Raw genomic sequence first — 26,054 nt, forward strand, 5'->3', positions numbered from 1 at the left:
TGCCTTTGTCAAACAGGTTTCTGAAACACCCAAGGGGGAAGAGTCCTCGCCTCCTGGCTCACTGTGGGCCCAGTTGGGTTTTGTGATGGATTGCCATCCGCAACCAGAGGAGATTATCCTCATAAATTACAGCTAAACTCCCCTGACAGCTAAACCTGGTTTACTGCAGCAGGGAGACTGGCTGCATTCTGACAAGAAAATGAAGGCAAGTGGTCAACACAGCTAGATAGAATTTGGGAAATGATCAATATTAGTGCAGTAATGAAAATGACGTGTTTTAAACTCAATCATGCGTACATGACTTCCTCACAGATGTCCTGGATAATAGCATTTACTGGACATACAGGTCTTGCCCTTTTCACTGTGTAGTGTTATTGCTTAGGTTGAATGTGACAAAGGTAACTGGTAACTTTGTATTTTTTCTTTTTAGCTCTGAGAACAAATCATAACATGAGGCTTATGTCAGCTGAAGTATGAAGATGGTTTTGGTTAGCTAATCTTAGCACTGAAAGTTGAAGCTATTAGAAACAGCTAGCCAGAGTTTAAAGCATTCTAAAGCTAAGAGACAAACAACTCAGACGTTATTAGCTTCTCTCGCTGTGATAGTCGTAGCTGTTAAATTTTCCATTTTGATTCAGTCTGAGTTAAAGTATTTGTTATTCAAATGCAAAAGCTAGTGATGGTTGCATGTAGCCAGAAGTTTTTCAAAAAAACTCCCAAATGGTCTCCCTCTCAGTATTACTCTCAGGCTGATTTAAATCGTAAAAGGAGCAGCCACTAAATAGACCCTGATAGAGCTTGTTTTGTGAGCTGCTGTTTTAAAGGTAAAAAATGAACTTTATAGCTCGACCTTTTCGTTTTATTTTGTATTTTTTCAAATTGACCTAAAGACACAAACAAATACAAAATCATCATCAGGATTTCAGGGGAAGTGAGTCCTGTCATCATTGCCGGGTTTGATATCAATGAGCCTGTAAAGTGACTAAACCACTGGCTATATCTGACAACCTAATAACTGTCATTTATCATGAAATGGATAATCCATAACTCGTAACCAATTTAAAATGTATTGTTTTCATAAAGATTACACAAACACATTATAACACAGTGTGTTCATTTGAGATCTTTAGAGGTGGCAGGTCGGTACCTTTTTTCGACTGAAGAAAAAAACATTCATGAGCTTTTGGTTTTTATGTTAATTTGGACAGTGACTTCCTGAGCTCTGTATGACACAAAATGTCATTAGGCTTGTTTTAATTACCTCATCTGTTAAGTAAAGTTATCATAACCCAAAATACCAAATACATCCCTGTTGAATTTCAGACATTTCTCTTAGTTAGTATAAATTCTTCCCCTAGAGTTCAACTAGCATCATAACTCCCTCCCTGTTATTACCAAATACATCCCTGTTGATGTGTTGAAACTAGCTGGATCCTCAGGTCAAGGGTTTCATTTCAAATACAGAAACGCACAAACATCGAATCCTCTTTTTTTTTTCTCCTTCCCTCACACAAGTGCACAAACACAAACGCAGACACACACTCCACAAACTCATCAGAGCCCTCGATCCCTGGGGGTTCCTTTAATGGAGGCCTTGTTTGCAGTGTGCGGCCTCCTGTGCAGATCAATTAGACTACCAGAGCTCTTCAGTGCATCCTGAATTAACTAAACACATAAATACATTTGGCCTGGATTCAGCCCCATGGCAGACATTACGTACAGCAATGTCATCCTGAGACTTTGATTAGCGCAACACACACTCATACACACACAGTCACATTTCCATCATTAGCTTTCATTAAACAGCAAAAAACATACCCATGATGCACTTGGGTCTGTCTCTCATGGGGACCAATCACATTACGCTGCTCTCTCTGTTCAGGAAAATGATGTAATTGTCTATCTATCTATCTATCTATCTATCTATCTATCTATCTATCTATCTATCCATCTATCTATCTATCAGCGTCATTCCTTCCTTGCCATGTGCCACCTGAAAGCTTCTTCTAAGGAGGGGAAAGTGTAATGTCACCTATTCAGAGTAAAATCTCCATTCTTAAGCACAGCTCCCCCTCCCATACTAAGGTACATTTGAACTTTTCATACGTGTTTGGGTAATGCAGTAATAATGGCTGCATTCCATTCAGGTGGTGCCATGCTATTGTGATTACTGGTTCACCAGCACACCTGTAATAGATCCCTTGTTAATGTTGTCAGCTGCGCCTTTCTGCTATGACATGACAAAATGTCATGAGAGGTCCGACTTACTGATAAGAAAGGATTATAATATGGATCATTATCAAATGATAATAAGATGAAAAAAAATGGAAAGAAGATAATCAAGAAAGTAGCAGAAAAACACTTGTATTTTAATTGTAGAATAGACGTGCTCTAGCTGCATTCATCTTATGGAAATGAGCATACTCAACCACTAATTACAGTCTCAAACGTGAGCATACAGTTTAACCTACACCTTCGGACTTTGGACTTAAATCTGCAATGACACAAGCAACTGATGTCGTCACCATGGGAGCTTCATCTTTGCAGTTTTTCCCTTTGCATTCACCTGCACGCAGAATTTCAGACATTTCTCTCAGTTAGTATAAATTCTTCACCTAGAGTGCAACTATCATCATCCCTCCCTCCTCGGCTGTAGTGCGTCACCACAGACAGTGCTTTAGCAGCCCTAGAGTAATGAAATCTGAGCGCCTGTTATGGCAGGATGACCTCACCTAAAGCAGCCAACCTGCTGCAGCAAAATTTGTATAATGAGGTGTCTGTGATGGCTGTATGGATGTCAGTTGTTGACATACAGTTAAGTTTGTTTTCTTGTTTATAATCTAAACATAAAGCATTCTCTCTGTCTTCTTTTTTTTTTAATCTCTCGACTCTTTCCCTCTCTGACACACTCACACCACCCAGGGAACTAGACTGATATTACAAGGGAGCGTTAACTCAGTCAGATTATATCGTGTTGTGATAAATCCATCACATCCATCAGTACTGTACCTGAGCTGCCTCGACTCCACATTTTCTTCTGTGGTTTTATGTTATATGACCCTGTTTTCTGTAATGCTGTATCAGACAATCCTGTTTTACCAGGGAAGACGATGATGATAATTTGATGAACCTTGTTGCATACAATTTAAGTAAAAAGGGGAATTCTGTGTTTATTTCTGTCTAACAAAAGTAATCACCTTTACATTTTACAACAAAGGTCTGGCTTTATGTGAAAAGAAATGTATTTACATTGAGAAAGAAGTAAAAATAAATAAATAATTAAAATCTGATCAAAAAATGTGAAGAACATAGTTGGAAAAGTGTTGTCTCAGACTTATTCTTGATGTGACCTTAAACCGAGGTTGGTAATTACTCACCACTTCCACTCAGAAATATCAGCTTACTTATTCTTAATTAAGGTGACAGTAACCTTCTCTGCACAATGTATTAATATGGTCCACATTTAACCATGTGATTAAGTCTGAAAGTCAAGTGAACTTCAGAGTTGCAAATATGTCACGGTTCATGCTGGAGGCAGAAAGCTGCTGCCGCTGATCCTCAAACTCTTTCTCCAACCATTTCTGATGATCTTGGTTGATGGCAAGATGGCCTGTGAGTGTCAGTGGTGGATTATGTTCTATTTTTCTTGGAGGTCTTTGAGACTCATAATAATCAACCAAGGATAATAACGCCGATTGAACGCAGTAGCATTGGTTTGTTTTCAAAATTGTTGTAGTCTAAATTGGAAGAAAAAAAAATGTTAATCTAAAAACTGTGCACAGAGAGGGTGAACAAGTCGACTACCTGCCTGTTATAGAGGTTGATAAACTGGACTTTATTACTCTCAGAAATCGTGTTTGCTACTCAAGATTAACAAGATTACCAACTCTGTTTTTGTTAGCTAGAGTTGGCTAGAGTCAGATTACCATACCAAGCTATAATACAGAACATTAAAACTACCTAAATTAGCCCAATCCCTTATTATCCATCCTCTGGCAGGGGAGAATGGGTAAATTAACAACGGGGACGGGCAGCCAATCAGTGATCTCCGCCCCTCCGTCCCCCCCTGCTGATTGGCTGACTCGAGGAGGAAGAGGATGTTGGGACAGCAAAGATGTCCGCGCTCATTTGAAAACTTGCTTTGACCAAATCCACTGTTTTGGGCACCTTATACGATTCGTTTTAATGTTGGCACCCGTGACGACGTTGTGCTCAAGCAAGACCCACGCAAAGGAAAGAAACGGAGAACGCGACAAGAGCCAGACTTTTCCTTATTATCAGGTTAGCCGCTTAATGTTTTCCTCACTAACACAGAGCTAGCTGAAGATGACGTTAGCTAGCGTGCTAATCACGTCGGCATCAGTACCAGTAGCATAACTGTGTAGATGGAAGAGTGTGGTAATGCTATAAAATACTATATAACACTATATAACTTCCCTATCAATCACAGCGATGTAGCTGTCAACTACTGTGTTTTGATCTGGGTTTAAACTTCAGTCTAAAAGTGAGTTAGCTGATAGCATTTAGCTTCTGTCAGTGTAAACAACAGTATTTATGTTACCATGGCTTCTAACCATACAGAGTAAAGCTGTGAGGGATGATGTTATCTGTTTAATTTTTTAATTAATTGCCAAACATGTTGACAACCTTAAACCAATTGAAGTATTTATTACAAAAACATAAGTGAGGACAGTAAACTGGATAACATATATTAGAGAATGAGACATTAAAAAACAGCTTTATGTGTAAGTGGTTGTGATCTACATCTCTGTGCAGTATTGCCAGAAGATCAGGTTTAAAATGTAAGTTTAATAATTAAATGTGTGTGATGAAAACTAAGGTTTATGTGTTCATAAATACTGCAGTGGATTTTGATGGTTTATGTCAGGGGTCTCCAACCTTTTTTTCATCTGAGAGCTACTTTGCATCAAATCAATCAATCAATCAATCAATTTTTATTTGTATAGTGTCAACTCATAACAAGTGTTATCTCGAGACACTTTACAAAAAGCAGGTAAAATACCTTACTCTTTGTCTGTTAACATTAGAAAAGAGCAAGTAAAAAGACCATACTCATGCAAGGGGGTGGGGGGAGGCAAACCGTCCATCAACAATCTGGTGGGGAGGGGGTGGGGGGGTTGGATTTGCATTTATTTACATAGTTCAGCTGAATTAAGCTGCTGTTTGTACACATGTGAAATTGCAATAAGCCAATGCTTATCAATAATCTTAAATTCACATCAAGGTCCAAGAAAACATTAGTACTTCATACTTGTTTTTATGGGCTAAATATATGAATAGTGGGGAAGAGGTGTATTTACTGTCGTCAGATTTTTATTTTTATTTTTTAACACAGTCGGTCAACCTATAGGCGAGCTACTGAAAACCTGCCCGCGGGCTACCAGTAGCTCCCGAGCTACCTGTTGGAGACCCCTGCTTTATGTTATGTATGAAGTAGAAAATAAAATAAAAGTTTCATGTTCATTTGTTTGTTATTTGTTATTTTTCTTTACTTATGACCCTTATTGATCCCAGAAATAATGCTGATATCTGGAACTCATGTCGGAAGTCGTGTATGAAGAGACAGCCACGATGATTGCCGCAGGGGAATTGCAGTCGTTTGTCCCGTTTGGCCGTGAGCACTGCAGGAACCATCCAAATGCCTTTAACCTGCAGCTCAGAGAGCTTCAGCCCGCCTCCGAGCTCTGGTCGTCAGACGGTGCTGCCGGCCTGGTTGGATCCCTGCAGGAAGTTAGTCTGCAAGAAAGAGAGAGGGTAAGAATGCATTAGACTATTACATTATTGTAATTTTTTTTTTTTGACTCCTGTTTGTATTTATTAAACATGAGAAAAGAGGAAACATTAGGTGTGATTTTAGAAGAGAATATTACCTACAACAAAAAAATTAGGAAATTCAGGTTTCTTATTACTTTTAAAACTTTTTTTGTATTGCTCTGAAAATATTTGTGTCTAAAAGTATCATAAAAACTTGTCTTAATAATAACTGCTATATGCAGTCCTACCGCATTTCTAAAGATAATTTTGAATAACTTATCTGCTAATGGAAATAACTCACAGAGACAAGTGTTTAGCTTAGTGCATTTTGTGATTGTGATGCAGTTCTGCCTTTTCATTAACAGGAATCCTGGCAGCTTAGGAAGGGCTGCATCAGAGTCAGAGAGGAGGATGTGGAGTTTGAAGAGGAGCTCTATGCAGCAGGTACTGTGGTAATCTGGAGCCAGGGCAGTCGGACTCAGGCCTCCAACGTTTACAAAGCTTTCACCGTCGACAGCCCAGTGCAGCAGGTTTGAATGCTAACTTTATACACTAAGCAATATTGACAAAAAATCTATCCTTAAGGCAGATCTAAGAACGTGTTTAAAAACCACCTAAATCTTGTGTTTAAGACAAAAAAATACATGTATTGTAAAAGCAATTCAGTTATAACACTGTAAGAGCTGACATTGTCTTCCTCTCTTCAGGCCTTATGGTGTAACTTTGCTGTTCCTCAGAACAATAAAAATGGTATAGTATCATTTAAAGGACTTTTGCAACTTGCAGTTCCTATGAATTTCAGAAAGACGATGCACTAATTCTACTGATGTTTTACAGAGGAGGAAGTGGAGCAGACCGTGTGTATCGTCCAGAGTAGCTGTGTGAACGTTCACACTGTGACTGGGAAGGATTTCATCTCGCCACTGCCCTTCCAGGTGAGGAAGCAATAGACTCTAGTGGGGAATCTTATATTTAAAGGGATAATAAGGAGTCAGGAGTTGTGCAGAGCTTTAAAAACATCGGATAAATATCAGCTATGTGGAGTCATCATTTTTATACCATTTAACCTCGGTCTACATTGGTGCAACTTGCCATGAACCACCAAGAGTCATATTGTACAACTTGCCAATTTTGAAGGTGCAGCATCAGTGCACATATTCAGACAGACAATATTGATGCTACTTCTTTTCAGTGTTTGTCAGATAGTTGATAGGTATCTGTGTATGCGTGAGCATACAAATGCATATTTGAACGCTGTGTCTTTGAATTGTCAGTCTGTTGCATAGAAAACATAACAATTTGTTAAAATGTTCCCTCTGTCTGTTTCCTTTCATTTCCTCCAGGTCTCAAATGTCTGGTCGACAAAGTTTGGACTTTTGTTGGAGCGAAAAAACCCAGCAACTGACGCACAAATCAGCCCTCCTGGGTACACACACACACACACACACACACACACACACACACACACACACACACACACACACACACACACATGCATGGACCAAAGTCCATGATGCTCAGGCTCAAAACTGAAACAAATGCATTCTATATTAAAGACACACACTCTCAATCGCCTTTGTCATTTGGCAGGTAACTGAGCTACTGAGCTTTTTTTTATTTATTTTTTTAACAGGGAACCTCTGCCTACAGTGTTCAGCATGCTGCATCCTCTAGATGAGATCGCACCTGTAGTGTGTAAACCAACAAGTATGACGCACACACATTCTCTCTCTCTCCTCTCCTTGTCTCTCTCTGAACAAACTAACACCATTTATTTTACTGATTCTGTGTATGGTTGTGTTTTCAGGTCTGTTTGAAGGCTCCCGTGTTCAGTATGCATCTGATGCAAACATGAAGATTGTGTTTAGCTGCTGTCAGCCCTCTCTGGTTATCTCGTATGACACTGTACAGGGCATACACTCTGTCTGGGCCCTGCGCAAGGTCACACATGATGTGAGTGATCACACATACACACAGACAGACACCTGAGCAAACACAGAGACTCTATCTGTCCCTAACCCTTAAGCCTTACCTCCATCAGGAGCGTTCTACAGTCCTGCAGTGTTCCTCTGAGCCTGCCGGCACACCGTTGGGTCTGATGGCATCAGGGGTCCTGACCTCTCACCTCCGTAACATCTCACGTCTGGACTCACCAGGTGGGAGCTGTTCAACAACTGGGACAAGGTAATGAAAGTACAATTCAAGGTGGTACTTAAACCATACTAGCTGATAAATCAAAAGCTGATATATTTTCACGTTTATTTTTTATTTTAGAAATTTTAAAGCATAAAATCCAAATATTCTCTGATTTTGGCTTCTTAAAAATTAGGACATTATTTTTGCCTTCTTGGTGATTTGAAGTTATTAAATTATTATGTTTGTTATTTGAGACTTTTACTTATTGACATCCCTTTAGGCTGTGGGGAAATTATAATGTTAATAATATATATTTATTTACAGTTTTCTTTCTGAATTTTAGACAAATTGTTGGTTGGAGCATTGAATTCACTTCAGTATATACATAATAACCTTCAGTCTTCGACTTTGTATGGAAGAATCTCGATCGTCTTCATCATCATTAATTATTGGTAAAGTTTAAATATAACCTGAAAAAATCTAAATCAATTGGAGACCTGGCCCTGACATCAATGTGAATTTAAATATAATAAAATGCATGTGTGGAGGCTGAACAAACATAAAGTTAAAGATGACATACCCTGTTCTAACGCAAACCTGCCTCAGGACTGACATGTGCTCAGTCTTAAACTTGTGTGTAAACTTGTGAAAATGCCAAATATCAAAAGAGGGAAATGAACAGTGTGTGTATTTATTTGGCATAATGTAAAATGATTCAACAGGTGAGGTTGCATGAGTTGGGCCCTGAATGCATCACTGGTCCGTTGCACGTTCTCTGACCTCTTCCCTGTTTTCTGCTCGTGTGCAGTTGTGCTGCTGGTACCGGCTCGCCCCTTCACTTCAGCACTCGACACGGCCACCCGAACAGGATCATGACCTCTTCACCAGGATTACACTCCCGTGTTCATTCCCCGAGTATTTCCAACATGGCTGCCCTTAGGTGAGTTTGAGTTCAAACTGAAGAGTTTAGAACTGTAGGAAATGTTCAGTACCTTACGATACTGGACATACCATTTAAAGATTTTAGAAATACACAAAATGCTTTAAGAACATTACATGTAAAATGTTTAGAACTTTTAAAGGTTCAACTGAGTACTGGAGAAACTTGTCTAAGAAATTAGGTTGACATGGATACATACAGCAGAGTTAGTCCTACAACTGGAGTCGTTATTTCGTAAATCTTAATCTACTCTATGACAACCAACTCAGCTTGGCTTTGTTACCTTTTTTCAGTTTGCAGAAATGTTTGCATCCTTGAGTACTACATACTGCTGTTAGAGCAAAGGATTCAGAAACTGTGCGGTGTTGATATCCTATTCTGTTCTTTCATCCTCTTCCCAGCCGCGCTCACTCTCCAGGCATGGCGGCCCCTTCCTTTTCAGGCGCAGCTCGCTTCAACTCATCTTTTCACAGCCCGTCCCCGAGGAGCCACCATGGCTTGTTACCTTCTCCCAACAGCACGATCAATGAGACAACACTGGTCCCAGAGATGGAGCCCATCGTACCCGACCTCTGCATGGAGCAGCTGTGGAGTGAGACCATCACAGCTGGCTGTCACAGGTAATAACCAGCACTGAACCTTACTTACACACATGTTTAACATGTTCAGACATTATTCATTGACATCAGTCATCTCCGAAATAATGACTTTGATTATGCAATTTCTTTGATGTAAGGATAATTTGGTTTCTAGCTGATCTTAGCTCCTGAACTTTAGGAGACATAGCTTTTGTGATATGGTAATAAGTTTGAGATAATGTTCTTAATTATTTTACTAAAGCTGTGTCTCAGCACCTGCAACATATTGGAAAAACAAGTTTTTTAAAGCTCCCGTGAGGACGCTTATTTCTAAATTTTGGCACCCCTGTGGACAAAGCAGATCCGTTTAGTCGTTTGCTGATTTCATCTCGTTCATGTGTTTTTTTAACAAAGCATTCTTGTCCTACTTTATTCTGACAGTACACTGTACACTCGTCAAGAATCTTTGCCGCTGCAGATGTAAACAAAGTCTATTTTTACAATGTGCAGTTAATCACTTTGACACCTACACCCCCCCTCACCCCCAGCAACTTTGGGAATTAAAAACTGTCCGTTCGATGTCTTGTCAACAAAATCAATCTTTACAGGAGCTTCAAGAGAAAGATACCATGAATATGAATACGTTTTAACAGGACTTGTGTTTCATTTTATGATCCAGTACTTGTGAAATTAACATTTGGAATTGTTTTCTATCTCCTAGTTAGAGAGAAGTAAATAATTTCAAAGTGCCAATCTGTAGCAGTCTGTCCGTTTCATTTTTAATTTCTGATGTGATTGTGGCAGACCTTTGACAGAATCAAAAAGAATGACTCTTTTGTGTTTGCAGGGAGATGAGCAGCCAGGCGTCTAAAGTATTCCTGACGTCGGACCTGTGTGAGAACCGTTATCTCTGTTTTCTGGTGGAGTCTCACCAACAGCTCAGGTCAGGAAACATACATGATGACTATCTGAAATGGACTTCACTATTATTTAATACATTATATCATTATCATTGAAGTCTTAGAAGCCTCAAATACAGTAATCCTAATCTACAGCAGTATGAGAGTTACTAAACAGTCCTCACAGAAAGAATGATCTCTCATGTACAAAGAACAACAAATGAACCACTACAAAATATTTTAAATGTAACTTTCTCTCTGTCTTTTTGTTGTTTTGCATGATCAAGCACTCTGCTACTTTTAACACCTCTTTTATTCTTCCCACAGAATTGTAAAGTTCATGGAGAGCAACGACACATCTCAGCTCATCTTCGCGTCGGTCACGACCATCCCAGCCAAAGACGCTGAGCCTCTGCCGGTAGGTTACAATATTTTAAAGTCCCCTTTTAAGGAACTACACAGTCTGCTAGTTTATCAGGAAGAAATCAACTTCTTTTGATTGTTTCCAAATCAGCAATTTCAAAAGCAAACAGAAAATAATTATATTTTACAGAATGTTATTTCACTTTACAACTTTTCTGCCAATATATAGTAGTCTATTACAAATCCTCCTTTATCTATGAACTCAAATATAAACACAACTGAATTAACGCATTACTGCAACAAATACCATTGAGATGCACAACAAGATAAGATACATCCATATTACCGCATATAGATAGATCTAGATTGTCTTATGTATGTTGTCTATGGGAAGCACTTTGTGCCTCTGGCTTGAAAAGTGCTATATAAATAAAATAATTATTATTGTATGATATGATACAAGTAGATAATAGATAAGTAGATGGCAGATGTTAGCACTGACCAATGAGGGTAAATAAGTTCAGTTGATGAAAGGGTCAATGATGTACAGACTCAAATAATTACAAAAACTCTCATCTGTCATTTTTTATCTGACACAGCAACCACATCAAACTGTGATTAGTGAACCGAAACATCAGTTCATTAGGTAATAAACATTTACAGACACATTCCCTGATTTCACTCTGTCTGTGTGTTTGTTAGATCTCTATGTAATCATGGCTGGTTTGTTCTACCTGTTGTAAGAGAAGTTGTGTGAACATTGCGTAGGAGGGGTTGCTTTATTTTGTTTACCGGTTCCATCTGATATAATTAGGTCTTTACTTGTTCCCGTTACCTATAGAAACCATGGCTTGTATATTTAGCTAAGCTTAATCTCTTCCTCAAAGGACTTTGTGAAATATCATCATAAAGCCGGAAATCCATACAAGCAGTGTTAAAGAGGGCCTTTCATTGACGAGCTGCACTGTGCAAAGAATAATTCTAGTTTTATTTTTTTTTAACTGCTTTTGAATCTTGGATTTGAATTTATTGTAGTAGATTGCGTTTGAGTTACTTTTGCAGGTGTAAATAATCAATATTTTTTGTTTGAATGGATACACAGACAGTATTGATTTAAAAACTGATTAGAATTCTGAAACAAACAATAAAACCCAGGAATCACAAATTCAAGGTCTCATTGTGTGTGATTGTGTCAGTTACAACATGAATGAAATAAAGAAGATTTACTCAACAACGTTTTGACCTACAGTATAAGATATAATAGAAGATGCCGATCATGTCTGCCATAATGTCTGTTAATGATTGTAGAATGCTTTAAATCATCTCACAAACTGAAAAGCAGCTCTAAGTTGTGTAATTATTTGTATTTGACTTTCTCTTGACAAGGGTTGATCGTAGGCCCCGTACAGGTTTTGAGAACTAGGAGCAGTTTCTTGATGCTGAACTATACAAAGAGCATGTTTTAATTAACGGTTTTTGGCAAATTACCAAAATAAGCATAATTAAATCACAACAATGTCACAAACTCTAATAGTGGGGTCATTAATAGAGAGGAATAATAGTTTAAATTGTGAAGGTTGATTCAGTTTGCTTAGTCCTCATCTGCCGGTGTCTTTCATTTCCCTGGTTAGCTGGTTTTAGCTTTAAGCTTGGTTTCTTACTCTTCTGGGATAGTATACCTGATTACTATTAAAATACATTAACTTTGGCTGTGGGATTTTTTTCACAATTTCTGATATTTTATGAATCTGTAAAGAAGATTTATTATGAATGAAATTAAACGTTCGTTGTAGCCCTTTGTGACTTAACGTGTTTCTGACGGTCAAACTTTGGTCCTCAGAGTATTGATGCCATGCTGGTTCTGGAGGCCTGTGGCAGTCTGGTTCTCTACACGGGAATCACCAGGGTAAGGAGAATTAAAAAATCAAGACTTGGTCCGATCAGTCTGTCAGGGCTGAATGATACACAACAGCCTTTAGATCTCTTGTTCACTAGATTATAACTGACTGTTATTTCAGGTTGTTGAAGTGACTTTGTGTGCTAGGGAACTGAGATTCCTGTTTTGGTGTTTCTCTAGGTCAGTAAGGTTTTTGTCCCCGGCCTCCTGTCACCCACCTTCAGCCTCACCAACCACATTCCTCATGTCAGCACGCCGATTGAGAATGTCAGCACACCGACTAATGCTGGCAGACACCTACAGAGAATGGACGAGGTACTGACATATGTTGTAAACATGCTGTTCTTTATTATTTGAATTATTTTATTTTTGATTCAGTAATGGAGTTTTTATGTGACAAGATGACTTATCTTTGATCTTATTGCTATTATTATTTGCTATTTATTTATTTGGTCTTGACTTGCCCCACGGGGAAATATAAAGCTTTTTGAATTTGAATTTGAATTACTTCTTCTGTGTTTTATGTGCATAAAGATTGCATAATTGTAGATTTCAGTTTTCCTCCTTCCCCCATTCAGTTTGTTGTTCACCGTTGTTTTTTCTCCCTCTCCTCCAGGCTGTTATGCCTTCACCAGTGTCAGGGCTGAGGGGGCTAAACATAAAACACCATGAAGCTTCTTTTTTGGAAGATTACACCTCTCAACAAACCACGCCCTACATCCATGCCCTGAGGGACCCCGTTTGCAACCGGGTCACATTGGTAGGTTGGAGTGTGTCTGTGTGTGTACATGTTTTCAAGAAGGCAATACATTTAATTTGTCATGTTCAAACACTTGATGGATAAAGAGTGGTCTTTCCTGTCGTGGTTTAAATTATGTCAACCAAGACTGAAGATGGGATTTCATTACCAACATCCATCCTGCTGTGTTTAAACACAGGATTGGTTTGTTCTCATACGATAATTTCTAAACTCGACTAATTTAACAAGGGTGCAAACTTGTCACCTTTCGGCGAAATTTGCCGTTTTGGATCCCAAATAGGTCATTTGTGTGATTCATTTAGAAACGTTAGAACAGAACATAGATATAGACAAGCAATTGTGTTTTTCTTATTGTTTGCACTGCTTCTTTAGTCGGTCTGAATGCTAAAACTGTCTGTAAATTAACATTTTAAAGCTGATATTTAGCATGCCCCCGGACCCCCCTAGGGGATTTGGCTCCATGTCACCTTTTTCATCCCTGATGAGTTTGCACCCCTTAATACTCGACTAATATGTGTTTTTATGAAATTATGTAGTTAGCAATGTCAGAATCATGCTTAATTTTATATTTGCAACAACATAATTTGCTGTTGGTGAATGATGAAGATTCTTGCAAATGAGAAGCTAATACAAAAAAATCAACAACTTAATATTATGCGCTGGCGTTGTAGTGTTGTCTTTCCTTTATTTTGTTTTTTTGAAAGTTGTTTGATACAGAGTGGCAGAGGAGGCGTTGACTCACGACACTTACCAATTTATTTTTTCCATTTATCTGGGTATTTGCTCATCTGTTGAGACATTTCATTTGCTTATTGGTATTCATTAAGTATTTTTTTCAATGCAGACATTTGGACACATCACAGTGAGAAAGGCACAGGTGTAAATAATAGGATTAATAATTCCATTTAGCCTCTTCATTTTCAGGATCTTGGTAATTATTCATGCTAGATTTAAGATTATTATTTTAGATTATTGTAGATAGTTTACTGCCGCCCTCGATTTAACACACCTGGCTGAGTTTGTTGTATACGGCACTGATATGAAATTGATTAGAGTGTGTAGATTGAATTGGTGCACCATCCCTCTCTCTCTCTCTCTCTCTCTCTCTCTCGCTCTCGCTCTCGCTCTCGCTCTCTCTCTCTGTAGGAACTAAGCAGTGGCCTGATGCTGAGGATCTCTATCCCAGAGATTGCTACCTCTGAGCTTGGTGAGAAACAGACATCGACACACTTCTAAATTTTTTAATGAGCATTTTGTGTTTTTTTTTATATAGAAAGTAAAACACACACTCACGCACACACACACACACACACCTGTGTAAGATAGATGCATAAAAACAAACATAATGTGTTCATGCTTTAAGGCAATGTATCGCAGCAGTTGTTATTGGTCAATAATGTTTTGCCCTCTGTTGTTGAAATCTCCCCTTTTTGAATGAGGCAATCAATAATAATATTTATTCCCTTTCAAGGGACAAAAAGATGATTTACAGGGGTTGACATTAAGCTAAATTTTTTCAAAGATCACTGGCCCGACCATTGTAACCGCTGGCCCAGAGACGTTACTTTTGATTCGAAGAATAACAGTCACCAATTTAGGCTACTCTTGAACCATTCTGATGCAAAAGTAAATCACAACTTTTATTTAATTAATTGAGCTCTAGTTATAAAAAATATTGTGTATTTTTCTTATATTTATGTGGTACTGCTGGTAACTGTAAGAGTCTACTTAATTTCATTGATATTAATATGAGGCTGTGATAGAGCTGGAATTGTTATGATCACCTTTCTCTCCTTTCTCCTCTGTGAGAAACTCTTCATCCTTAGATCTTTACTTGAGGAGCTCTCTTAAGGGCTAAGATGTTTTGTGAATAACTTTTAAGGCGCTGTGAAATTGAGAACGTGTTACTGTCTATTTTTTTTTTCAGGTAGTTTTTTAACTGGCCCGAGCGGGCCAGCTGAGGACTCTATCAGTCATTCATCCGGGCCAGCGGGCCAGTTATAATGTCGAGCCCTGATTTACATTGTGGAGTAACAATAAGATTACCCACATAAGAAACACACATAAGACACACGCACAAATACTTACACACACACACACACACACACACACACACACACACACACACACACACACACACACACACACACACACACACACACACACACACACACACACACACACACACACACACACACACACAAGCACGAACAGATGGCTGAGTCAGAGCTGTTAGGTCCTGTAAATTAGGTTTGAGAGCTGCCCTACATTGTTTGAGTGACGTATAAACTTGATGTATTAACAAGGCCATTAAAGATTCACATCCGTACACAAACACAAACACAAACACACACTCACAAACACAATCTCAGACGTGCTGTATCCTTCTGGTAATGATTAAGTCACAACATCTCTGAAGTTTACATGTGCGGTTCTGAGCGAAAGATCAAGTGCATAGGGATTAATAGTTCTTTGTTTTATTTGAAATTTAAAAAAATTATCATTTTCTTTGCAATTATCTGAAAAATTGTATTGAAATAATTCCTCTACATGTTGTCTTATTTACCAGAAGAAGACACTTTATTGTCAATGTAGCCCCATAATGGATTTTGTTTGGTCACTCTTCAGGCAAACAGCACCACAGAAATGAACGATGAATAATATTAAAGGCTTTATATGCTTTATATATATATTTTTTTTGTTTCACAATAAAATGTAATAGAAATCAGTCATACAACTAAACACTAAACCCCTTTGTAATCAGGATGTCAAGGATTAGTTAAAATTATTCATTAAAATTGATTGAAATAGTTCATTAAAGTAAACAAAAACAGGACTCAAATATAATAAGAAGTCATTAAAATAATTCATTGAAATTCAGTTAAATCAATTGTTAAGATTTATTTAAATCATTTAATGTGTTGATTGCTGATTAGATTAAATGTTTGAGAACAATTAAAAGTCAACAATTATGAAGGGGGTCAAAGTGAGGGGCATAGAAGCTAAAAGCTGCCCTCACTCTGCTTGGTTCTGATTCTGTGTGATCAGTGAGTAAACCTCTCCCAGAGGACCTGAGGGGTCTGGATGCCGGGCTCTGTTCACGTCCACTCTGACCATGTACTTTTTAGTTTTCTAATCTCCTCCAGCTTCTGTTAAAGCTCGCATTTTGCTTAGCATCCCTGAGGTACCTGCATGACTGTGTCTGCCCTTTGTGTGCGTACCTTTACGTCTCTGCCATGTAATGCTCCACATTATGTAGTAATCAATCCTGCAGATGAGTCTTTCTCCCTCTAATGAAATGGCATTTATCCACCTCTTCCCTGACCTTTCCCACGCTGGATGTCCAATTAAGATAGCCAGTGATGTTTTTTAGGAATGTTAATTGTCAAAGTAGTTAGGAGACACAGTAACAGTAATTACTGTTCTACTGGTGGTTCTTTTTCATTTCCTTTAGGGTATTATGATGTTAATGAGAAGAAGGACATCTTGCCATAGGATGACTATCATGTTACAAAGAAGTAATTGTGAATCCATACATAGTTGTAAGACAAATTACAGAAGTTGAGGGAGCACTGTCTTTATCCAGCATTTGTGAATTTGTTTGAAATTATTGTTTTAAACCAATCATCAGTGTTTTCTGAGCAGGTCTAGTCATTCAAACCAAAAAGCTTCTGATCTTATTCAACCTCTGGGCATGAAGTCGTCCTATGAAAATGTAATTTGCCAAGAACTTAAAAGCTCAGTTCTGTAATGAGTATCATTTGGGCAGGATTAGAAACTGTACGAATATTTGTTTGTTTAAATGAGAAAAAAATACAAACGTGTTCCTCTTGAAGAATGAAGGTGTGACACGATTTAGAGGCAAAAGTCAGGTTCACTGTTTTAGCAAGATGACGCTCAAAACCTAATCAAGCTATGTTTGTCATGAAACAAGATGTTGCAGAAACATTAGGATGGCATTTTGACAATAAGCACAGTTTTGTTTCCATTCTTTAATATCCACTTTTTGAAAGGTAAAACAGTTTGCCTCTATTAGATAGTCAACAATAGAGAGAAGAGAAAATGAGTCAAACAATTATTGGGAATAATTTAGTCATTCATGAACCTTCAGGTAAACACAGATCCTCAATAGAAGAATTTTGATAAAACATGGGAAATGTTATTTTTTTAAATTGAATGTAACAAAAATGATTAACAAAAAAGTTGTTATTTTTGGTTTATTAGTGCAAATCTTTCCAATGCCATGCCCTGACTTTACATCTCGTATTTTTCCTAATAATCACCTCTCATCTGTCTGTTTTTCTCTAATTTGTTTCAGTGAGAAAATGTCTTCAGGCAATTCGTTTCATCCTGCCCAAGGATGCTGCCATGAAGGTTTGTAAAATTGGGATTACATTCCTGACAAAGAATTGCTAAAAAATGTAATCTGCTAATAGCATTTTCCTTTGTGGAAATACATATTGTATTAATAGATATTTACAGTTCATTTCACATTTGACAAATGATTTGTAATGTGTGACCATGTTTTTCTGCAGGTTTTGGTGAAGTGGTACAACATCTACAACGCCCCCGGTGGCCCCAGTGCACATGCTGAGTGGAACCTGTTTGTCACATGTTTCATGACGCTGATGGGCTACAATACGGAGCGCCTCACCTGGACACAAAATGTGAGCCCACAGTGGAAGTGTTTTCTGTTCTTTATCCACACAATCTAATTTTTTTTGCTCACTCGCTCACATGTCCTGACCTTGCTCTCTGTCGTTGGCAGCTGCATTTTGAAGTGCCTCTCTCTCCAGTGATTGCAGCCAAGAAGGCTCGCCCCTCTGACGGAGGCTCTGATGAGGTCTGTGACTACTCTGATCTGTTTTGATGTCACAATAAGCACATAGTCATCTCTGCTGATAGTTTGAAATAGCGTGCGGAACTGTTAGCTCTGTAGGATATTCACGTGTTTCATGGATAGAACTGAATTTCATTTGGAGCAGACATGACATTGGCTGAGTGAGTGTCAAAACAAGTTCAATGCTCTAAATGCCACACCTACAGGTACCTAAAAAGGCAGATATTAATTCAGATTTCCTGACAAGCCAAGCATTCAGGAAATGCTCAATTTCCTTTTTTTTTCTTCTTCTTCTTCATTTTCCAACATCTTAGTAGGAAAGACAATTCCTTCAGATGTCCCTGAAATCTTTTTTTAATTATATTTTAAATAAGTTAAATATTTGCAGTATTTTTTTCTTGTTGTTGAGGAAACAAAGAGAAACAAGTGGCTCATTAAGAACAGAGAATCACCTGTAGTCACACACACTCATTTAGGAAATACTTCAGATTATCTGTGAGGAATGTTGAATAATCTGTGTTTGTTGTGGGTTCTCATAAAAGCGAAAAATGATTGTCAAATGTCAAATAGCTGGAGGCTTAGACATGTGCTGTGTTGATGAGTGTGTGTGTTTGACCTGAAGAGCTGCATGAGTCAGATTCATCTGAAGCATGCAGGATTCCCATGGATCCTGGGAAAACCTGGAAAATAGATTTTCCTAGTCCCAGGTAGCCCACAGTTTTTATATCATCATCAATCATATATTAAGGAAACAATGTCAGATTATAGATAAATTACAAATTAAACAAATCATTTATATAACCCTAGAGCCCGGGTCTTTACAAATGAAACCAAAAAACGAAAAGGAAAAGAATGACACTGTAAGAAAAATATAAAAAATATTTAACAATACTGAAATAAATAAATTAAATGTATGTATAGGTCACAGCCATATACTTAAATGAACAGTTGCAGTTGTGTTCATCTTGTTCTGGGATCGATTTGTCATAATATTGAATCATGTAATTAATCATTCAATAATTAATTTCATTTGTTTGATTTAATTCTGTCCAAGCAAAACCATAAACCGCACAAAGAGTTAAATCTGACCGACAGGAACAGATTATTGTATGGTATGAAAAAATATTTACATTCAGTCTATGTGTGAAACATGTGTATCATACCAGTGAAGTCATCATTGATAATGCCATGACAAACAATCCCCTTTCAGCCTGTGTCCTCCGAGCCCCATACTCTAAAGATACTTTCACACTTACTGGGATCTTGTCTTGGTTTTCTAGTGAACTCACAAATAAACATTAAAATACACATTAACATATACAAAAGGGTCATTGCAATGTCTGCTTTTTTAATTTTTTTTTTTTATCAAAAAAAACAGCATGGCCTCTTCTTAACCTTCTTCATGTTTCTTCTCTGTGAAGGATTGGGACTATTTGTTGGGTTCTCATTACCACCGTCAGATGAATTCCCAGACTGTCTGTGGACCAGCAGACTCCAGTGGCTCCAACATTTCTCGAAGCCCAGAGACAGAGGGCATGTCCTCAGTAAGTAGTTCACTCCAGGTTCATTAAGCTCTGATTATTTAATGGCTATGATACCACTAGATTGAATAGGACTCTGCTTGTATATAATTAACAGATATAAATACAAATAATTACAGTTGAACAGAATTTGAAAATGAATATATTCAGTTAGGAACCACTGATAATAAATAGACGTTTGAGATAGTATTGCTTTTATACACGATTCATTCTTAGTGTGCTTTTAGTTTTCGATTTGTTGTGTTCTCAGTTAATTCAGTGCAAAAGAAGTGCTTCCCCATACAATGACAATATCTCCCCTCTCGTATCTTACTGTGTACATTCTAACTGCTAAAGTCAAAGATATTTTATGTAACATGTCTCTATTTCAGAATCAGAGTCAGCTTTATTGGTCATGTACTGAATGCTTACACACACAAGGAATTTGACTTTGGTGAACTGTGCGTGTGCTCTCAATGTACAAAAAGTACAACATTAAATATCAACAATAAACACAAAATAAGCAAAGACCAATCTTAATCAAGCAGGCTTATGTTATATATGTTGGGTTGAATACCATCATCATTAAAAATTATTTCTAAGACTTTCAAACTCAGAGAAGTCAGAGAAGATTTTGTTCTAGATAAAAGTGTGATTTAACTGATAGCCTGTCTTCTTAGAACTCTGCCTGAGTCTGTCTGAGACACGTTTATCATTAGTAAAGTTGTTTGTTCAAGAGCAAATAGTACATCTCCTCCTTATTTCATTCATCACTACTGTACAACATTTTTCATTGAGAGCCCCAAACAGCAGAGATGTCAAACAGTATTTTTCTCTTATCCCTGCTTCATTCTTTTGTTCGTAGGCGTCCTCTCCCTCCAGTCCCTCTCAGAGGCTGGACAGCTCGGCTCCTCTCTTCCCTCACATTCCTGCTCTTTTCTACGTCCTCCATCTGCTTTATCAGGAGCTTCAGTTAGACGAGCTGCAGAGAGCAAGAGCCTCCTCACTGGTCTGTCTGCTGCAACAACTGGCCAGGTAACCACTACCTGTGTGTGTGTGTGTGTGTGTGTGTGTGTGTGTGTGTGTGTGTGTGTGTGTGTGTGTGTGTGTGTGTGTGTGTGTGTGTGTGTGTGTGTGTGGGTGTGGGTGTGGGTGTGTGTGGGTGTGTGTGTGTGTGTGTGTGGTTTTGTATGCCTCCATGAGCTGATACCAAGAAAATAATTACCATGAATCCTGTGCAGGCTAGCACAGTAGTCAGTATTCTATATTTATAGATTGATTTGAGGGCTGATTACATTTAACTCTCAGCATCAGAGAAAAAAATAATACACACTTCATTGTCTGCAGTGATTATGTAGTTAAGGCAGTTTAGTGTTTTGTACTGAGCAATAAACTTCAATAGGTTGTCAAGTGACTGCTGGGATTGGTGGCAATGACAATAACAGAAGAGGTGGAGTGGGACAGTTCACTCCTCTTCAAAATAATTGGCCTGCGATGGTTAATATGTGGGCTGATGTTTAGTGCTGTGCACATTTAAAACTCCTTCTGCTTAAACAGGCTTACTGGTTTATACAAAAATTATAATACTGGCAGTTTGATCAGACAGGTTTTGTACATTTACTTAAGTAGTTTGAGGACATGACTTGTTTTAATCCCCTTCACACATTGTCATTATTTATGATAAGAAATCTTATGTAACAGATACATGCAGAGGAACAAATATTCTCATGTAGTTAGAAGAAGAAGATATACTTTATTAATCACTGGAGGGGAGATTCAATTTTACACTTCGTTATTTAGACATGCTACCAACACAGGCTGAAATACACACACATGCACAAACAGGATCCAATGGACATGCACTCATGGAGAGACGTCAGAGTGAGAGGGCTGCCCACAGCCAGCGCTTCTGAGCTGGTGGAGGAGGGGGGGTTCAGTGCCTTGCTTAAGGGCACCTCAGCAGTGCTTGGGCAGTGAACTGGCAACCCCTCCAGCTACCAGAACAATTTCCATATTTGGTCCACACCGGTACTTGAACCCTACACACTGAGCTACTGCTCAGTCCCCGCCCCTTATAAAAAAAAATATATACAGCCCGCCTCCGTCCACTACTCTCATTTTCTGCTGCTGAAACACTAATCCATGCATTCATCACATCCAGACTCGACTATTGCAACAGTATCCTTTACGGCACATCATCCAAAGTCCTTAATAAACTTCAATACATCCAAAACTCTGCTGCACGCCTCCTCACCCACACCCGAATATGCAAACACATCACCCCTGTCCTGCAAAATCTCCACTGGCTCCCTGTCCCGTACCGTATCCAATTCAAAATCCTTCTCCTCACACATAAAGCCCTTAACCAGCAGGCCCCCTCCTACCTCACGGCTCTCCTTCACCCTCACACTCCTGCACGCAGCCTCCGCTCTTCAAAAGCCAACCTCCTATCTCCCCCTCTTAGAACCAAGCACCGAACCTGGGGGGACAGAGCCTTCTCCATAGCTGCCCCCTCCCTCTGGAACTCACTCCCTACACACATTCAACAATGCACCGACCCTATATCACTTATCAAAACTCACCTCTTTCAACAAGCTTTTAATGTATGATTGTGATGTGTTTTCTGTAGTTGACCTTTATGTTGTTATCTTTATTATTGTTATCTTTATGATTTGTTTATAATACTGCGATGTCTGTTAGTCTGTCCTTCTGTGCTATTCTTTATGTTTTAACCATTGTAAAGTGTCTTTGAGTTTTTAAAAAAGCGCTTATAAATAAAATGCATTATTATTATTATTATTGTAAGATACACCATGTCACGCAGGGATCAGAGCAGCATATGAGTGTCTCATCTCACTTTCATATTTACTGGTGTTAACATCTGGTGAAGGAAATTTCCTCCCACATGACACTTCGACAGAAGAATCTCTCACTGCACTTAACTTGTCTAATGAATGCACATTCAAGAGCAAATATATGAATCTCTATGCAGCATTGAATAGGATTTTACCAAAGAATATTAAATATAACAGTGTGACAATTTCTTGACAGGGTTTTATAACTTGAAATATAAATAATAACAATATTATCTATGACCATCAAAATATAATATAAGATATATAAATATATTTTTTCCCCGTTTCACTCTCTTTAGTAATAGTAGCATGCTGTCACCCTAGTTAAAAAAATACATGCATTTAAAAGGCAGGAAATTAAGGACATTTTTTTTATCAATCAGAGGCTGCAATAACAAATATGAGTCATGAGAGAAGTTACAAAAATGTTAGTTAATAACTCTTAATGTATATAAAATACTGAAAAGATTCACAAGGTACTTAGGCTGCATAAGTGACGGGAGAAAAATGATGAACCGAGAAAGCTGAAAGCCCAGGAAGAATAGTTGATACTGCGATAAAGACTAATGGGGATCTAATGTAAATAAATAAATAAATAAAGCAGAAAGGGGACAGAGATGAAAGATTTGTTTTATGGGAAGTCTCAAAACTTTTTTTTTATAAATGCTCATTTACTATTTGCCGGTGTACAATACACATGCACCCAACTGAAATTGTGTGAGCTTCCAGGCTTTGTACCGGGATTAAAAAGTATTGATCATCTGCTGTTGAGTGAAATGGTAATGACTCACCGCTGTTAATTACTCAGAATATGCGTTCAGTAACTTTAAAAAAAACACGCTAAATGCCAGAGATGCTCTTTAAGAATGTGGAGCCTGTTTTAGATTGGATTCATTTTTTAGGTGAAACTGGATGTGTTTGTGTGTATGGAGACATAGTTACACATGAATGTGGAAGTTTTTTTTTTACACATTTTATTGTCTTTGTTTGCAGAGACCTCCAGTTGGAAGAGTATGTCGATCTATACTGGAGAGATTACACTTCATTGATAAGTGGCTTCAATGAGAGCTGCCTCATAGACCAGGGTAAGACCATATCATCGTCGAATAACAGAATCAAATCAGGAAACGGACAAGACATGTAGTGGAGGAGAGAGGGGGCAGGGTGGTCTGCTGCCGATAGAGGCAGCCCCTGCAGTCTATAGGGGTTCATTTGTATGTCTGGGATGTCTTGAAGTATAACTCTTAAATGGTGGTAGGTGTCTTTAAGTCCTTATTGTAGATTTTGCAATTGATTTTAAAAGTGAAAAAAATAATATAGAAGTTCTTATCCACAAAAGAAACCCTAGTGTTTTGTATTTTTTCTTAAATCTCTGTACTTACTTGTTCTTCTCCTCTCCTCTCCTCTCCTCTCCTCTCCTCTCCTCTCCTCTCCTCTCCTCTCCTCTCCTCAGGCCTTTTTGCTCAGATGCAGCGTCCGTCCTTCCTCAGGGCAGAGCCTCCCTGTGTGCTCAGCTGGCTCAGTAGCTGTCTGAGAGGACAGGAGATCCCACCTTTCCCCTACCTGCCTGGCATCTGTCAGAGGACCAGACTACTGGTTCTGGTACGATCAAATATTTTTTTTCACTTTGGGAAGTCATAACCTTTATTTAAATAATGTCCATCATGACTCCGAAAACCATGTCATATTATTGTTTAGCAGTTTAGCTACAAAATGCATAAATCAACGACAACAAAATAAATAGATACTCGTACTGCTAAACACAAAAAGCAACTAATTTGACTCTGAACTCCCTTATTTACAAGTTCAGCTGTACAGTTGTAACGTTTTGTGGATGTATATGTTATGCTTTTAATTGAAACTTTGACGTTATTCTGTCAGTCTTCATTTTTCCACCTGCTCTAACAGGATTGATTGTGTGTGCGTGCGTGTGAAAGAGACTCACACAGTGAAGGTATAGAGTTCAGCTTAGATTGAGACACAGTCAGATCATCTACTTGTGTAGCATATCTGTGATTCTATTTCTGAACATAAAGAGCAATTAGGGCATGCTATGGCTGATTATGTGCAGCCTTCACATTTAAAGAAGGAAAGGCAGATTTCTAGCCGGAACTATAGAGATGTCGGATGTGATGACTGAGACAGAAACAGAATAAAGAAACAGACACATAAATAGACATAAACAGGATGTACACTTTAGTAAAAGATACAGATCATTAAGTAAAAAGTTCCTGATGAAGTGAAGCCATGAAGAATTTAATATACAGTCAAATATAGAATACATGGTCTGCAGTACAATTTTTAAAACAGGACATTTCTATCGAGCATATCTGTTCAGTGAGGTAGACTTACACTCCTGTAGGACTTGAGTCGTTCTCTAGCATATCCTGATGATTGTTCCTGATGGTTTAAATGACATTTGGTTTAGTTTCTAACATGTATTAGACGTAAGACAATGACATGAAAATCGGCCTTACATCCCTACCAGTCCAAAATATCTTATAGCAGGCCCCAGGGCAAGCCTCTCTGCCTGTTCAACTGTTAACATCAGATATGTGTAAATGATGTCATAACACCAAAATGTGCACTTCAAACGTTCAGCAGTAAAGACAGAATAAAGTCTATTTATATAGAGCACAAAGAATCTCTCCAGCTGCAGTTTTAAAATGCTGCTGTGGTTTTCTTTGCATGGTGCATGTTGCACTAAGTCTGACCCTGCAGGTCTGAATACAAACAGAGAGAGCTTTATGAAGGTTTTTTTTTCATTAGCATGTATGCATTTCCTGTATCTGAAGACAAAACTGCATATACATGATTTGAGGTGGAGGAAAAAAATTACAGCATAGTACCGCAATATTTTGCGTGGTGATATTTTATATATATATATCTATATATATATTATAATAGAAAAAAATGCTTTTTTAGTTTTTAATTGCTGAAGGGGTTGTACCGTAATTATTTTTGAACAAGTTGCATTGTTAAAAATTCCTGCAGTTGTATAGTCATCCATACATGTTTGTGTTCAGTTAAATTAAATTAGACTGTAATATCAACAGTTCAGATTGTGAGGTGCATGCAGCCTTTTGCAGGGTTTTACTTTTATCACAGTGTTGGTCAGTCGGGGGCTCGACTCCCGTTGTGTAGAAATCAAAAGACTGAAGTGAGATGAATAGACAAAACAGTTCTTGATTTAGTTTAATTTTGTGGACATATATTGTATCGCAATTCTCAGCATATCGCAAAATGTGAGGGCCTCAGGTGATTCCACCCCTAATACACATGATTTCAATTTTAGCCCTTCCTTTTATTTTTGCGTTCATACAGCCTCTCCATACACATGGCTGATTTATATCTTGACTGATGTCATGTTGGCCTACCATTCAAGTAGAAATAGCTATTGACCTCTAAGGCAGGGGTTCTTAACCTTTTTAACCTCGGGGCACAACTTTTCCAGTACAAAGTGGCCCAGGGCCCATTCAAATATTAACACT

General features: G+C 38.2%; 1 protein-coding gene across 1 annotated transcript in view; it reads left to right on the forward strand.

The window, feature by feature from the left end:
• The first annotated feature begins 4,101 nt into the window (after positions 1–4,101).
• anapc1 (anaphase promoting complex subunit 1) overlaps positions 4,102–26,054 on the forward strand; it is a 49,610-nt gene continuing 27,657 nt past the window's right edge. The window contains exons 1-24 of the mRNA XM_061040189.1: positions 4,102–4,281; positions 5,536–5,775; positions 6,141–6,305; positions 6,483–6,525; positions 6,613–6,710; positions 7,119–7,201; positions 7,409–7,482; positions 7,583–7,728; positions 7,817–7,959; positions 8,720–8,851; positions 9,253–9,471; positions 10,277–10,372; positions 10,656–10,746; positions 12,532–12,597; positions 12,769–12,903; positions 13,205–13,348; positions 14,495–14,555; positions 17,667–17,722; positions 17,884–18,015; positions 18,117–18,191; positions 19,610–19,732; positions 20,574–20,743; positions 23,557–23,648; positions 24,017–24,165. Of these exons, the coding sequence (XP_060896172.1) occupies positions 5,560–5,775; positions 6,141–6,305; positions 6,483–6,525; positions 6,613–6,710; positions 7,119–7,201; positions 7,409–7,482; positions 7,583–7,728; positions 7,817–7,959; positions 8,720–8,851; positions 9,253–9,471; positions 10,277–10,372; positions 10,656–10,746; positions 12,532–12,597; positions 12,769–12,903; positions 13,205–13,348; positions 14,495–14,555; positions 17,667–17,722; positions 17,884–18,015; positions 18,117–18,191; positions 19,610–19,732; positions 20,574–20,743; positions 23,557–23,648; positions 24,017–24,165 (2,709 nt within the window). The 5' untranslated portion in view covers positions 4,102–4,281; positions 5,536–5,559. The remainder of the gene's footprint in view (positions 4,282–5,535; positions 5,776–6,140; positions 6,306–6,482; positions 6,526–6,612; positions 6,711–7,118; positions 7,202–7,408; positions 7,483–7,582; positions 7,729–7,816; positions 7,960–8,719; positions 8,852–9,252; positions 9,472–10,276; positions 10,373–10,655; positions 10,747–12,531; positions 12,598–12,768; positions 12,904–13,204; positions 13,349–14,494; positions 14,556–17,666; positions 17,723–17,883; positions 18,016–18,116; positions 18,192–19,609; positions 19,733–20,573; positions 20,744–23,556; positions 23,649–24,016; positions 24,166–26,054) is intronic.

Source organism: Labrus mixtus, chromosome 6 (assembly GCF_963584025.1).
Source record: "Labrus mixtus chromosome 6, fLabMix1.1, whole genome shotgun sequence".
Taxonomy (NCBI): Eukaryota; Metazoa; Chordata; class Actinopteri; order Labriformes; family Labridae; genus Labrus; species Labrus mixtus.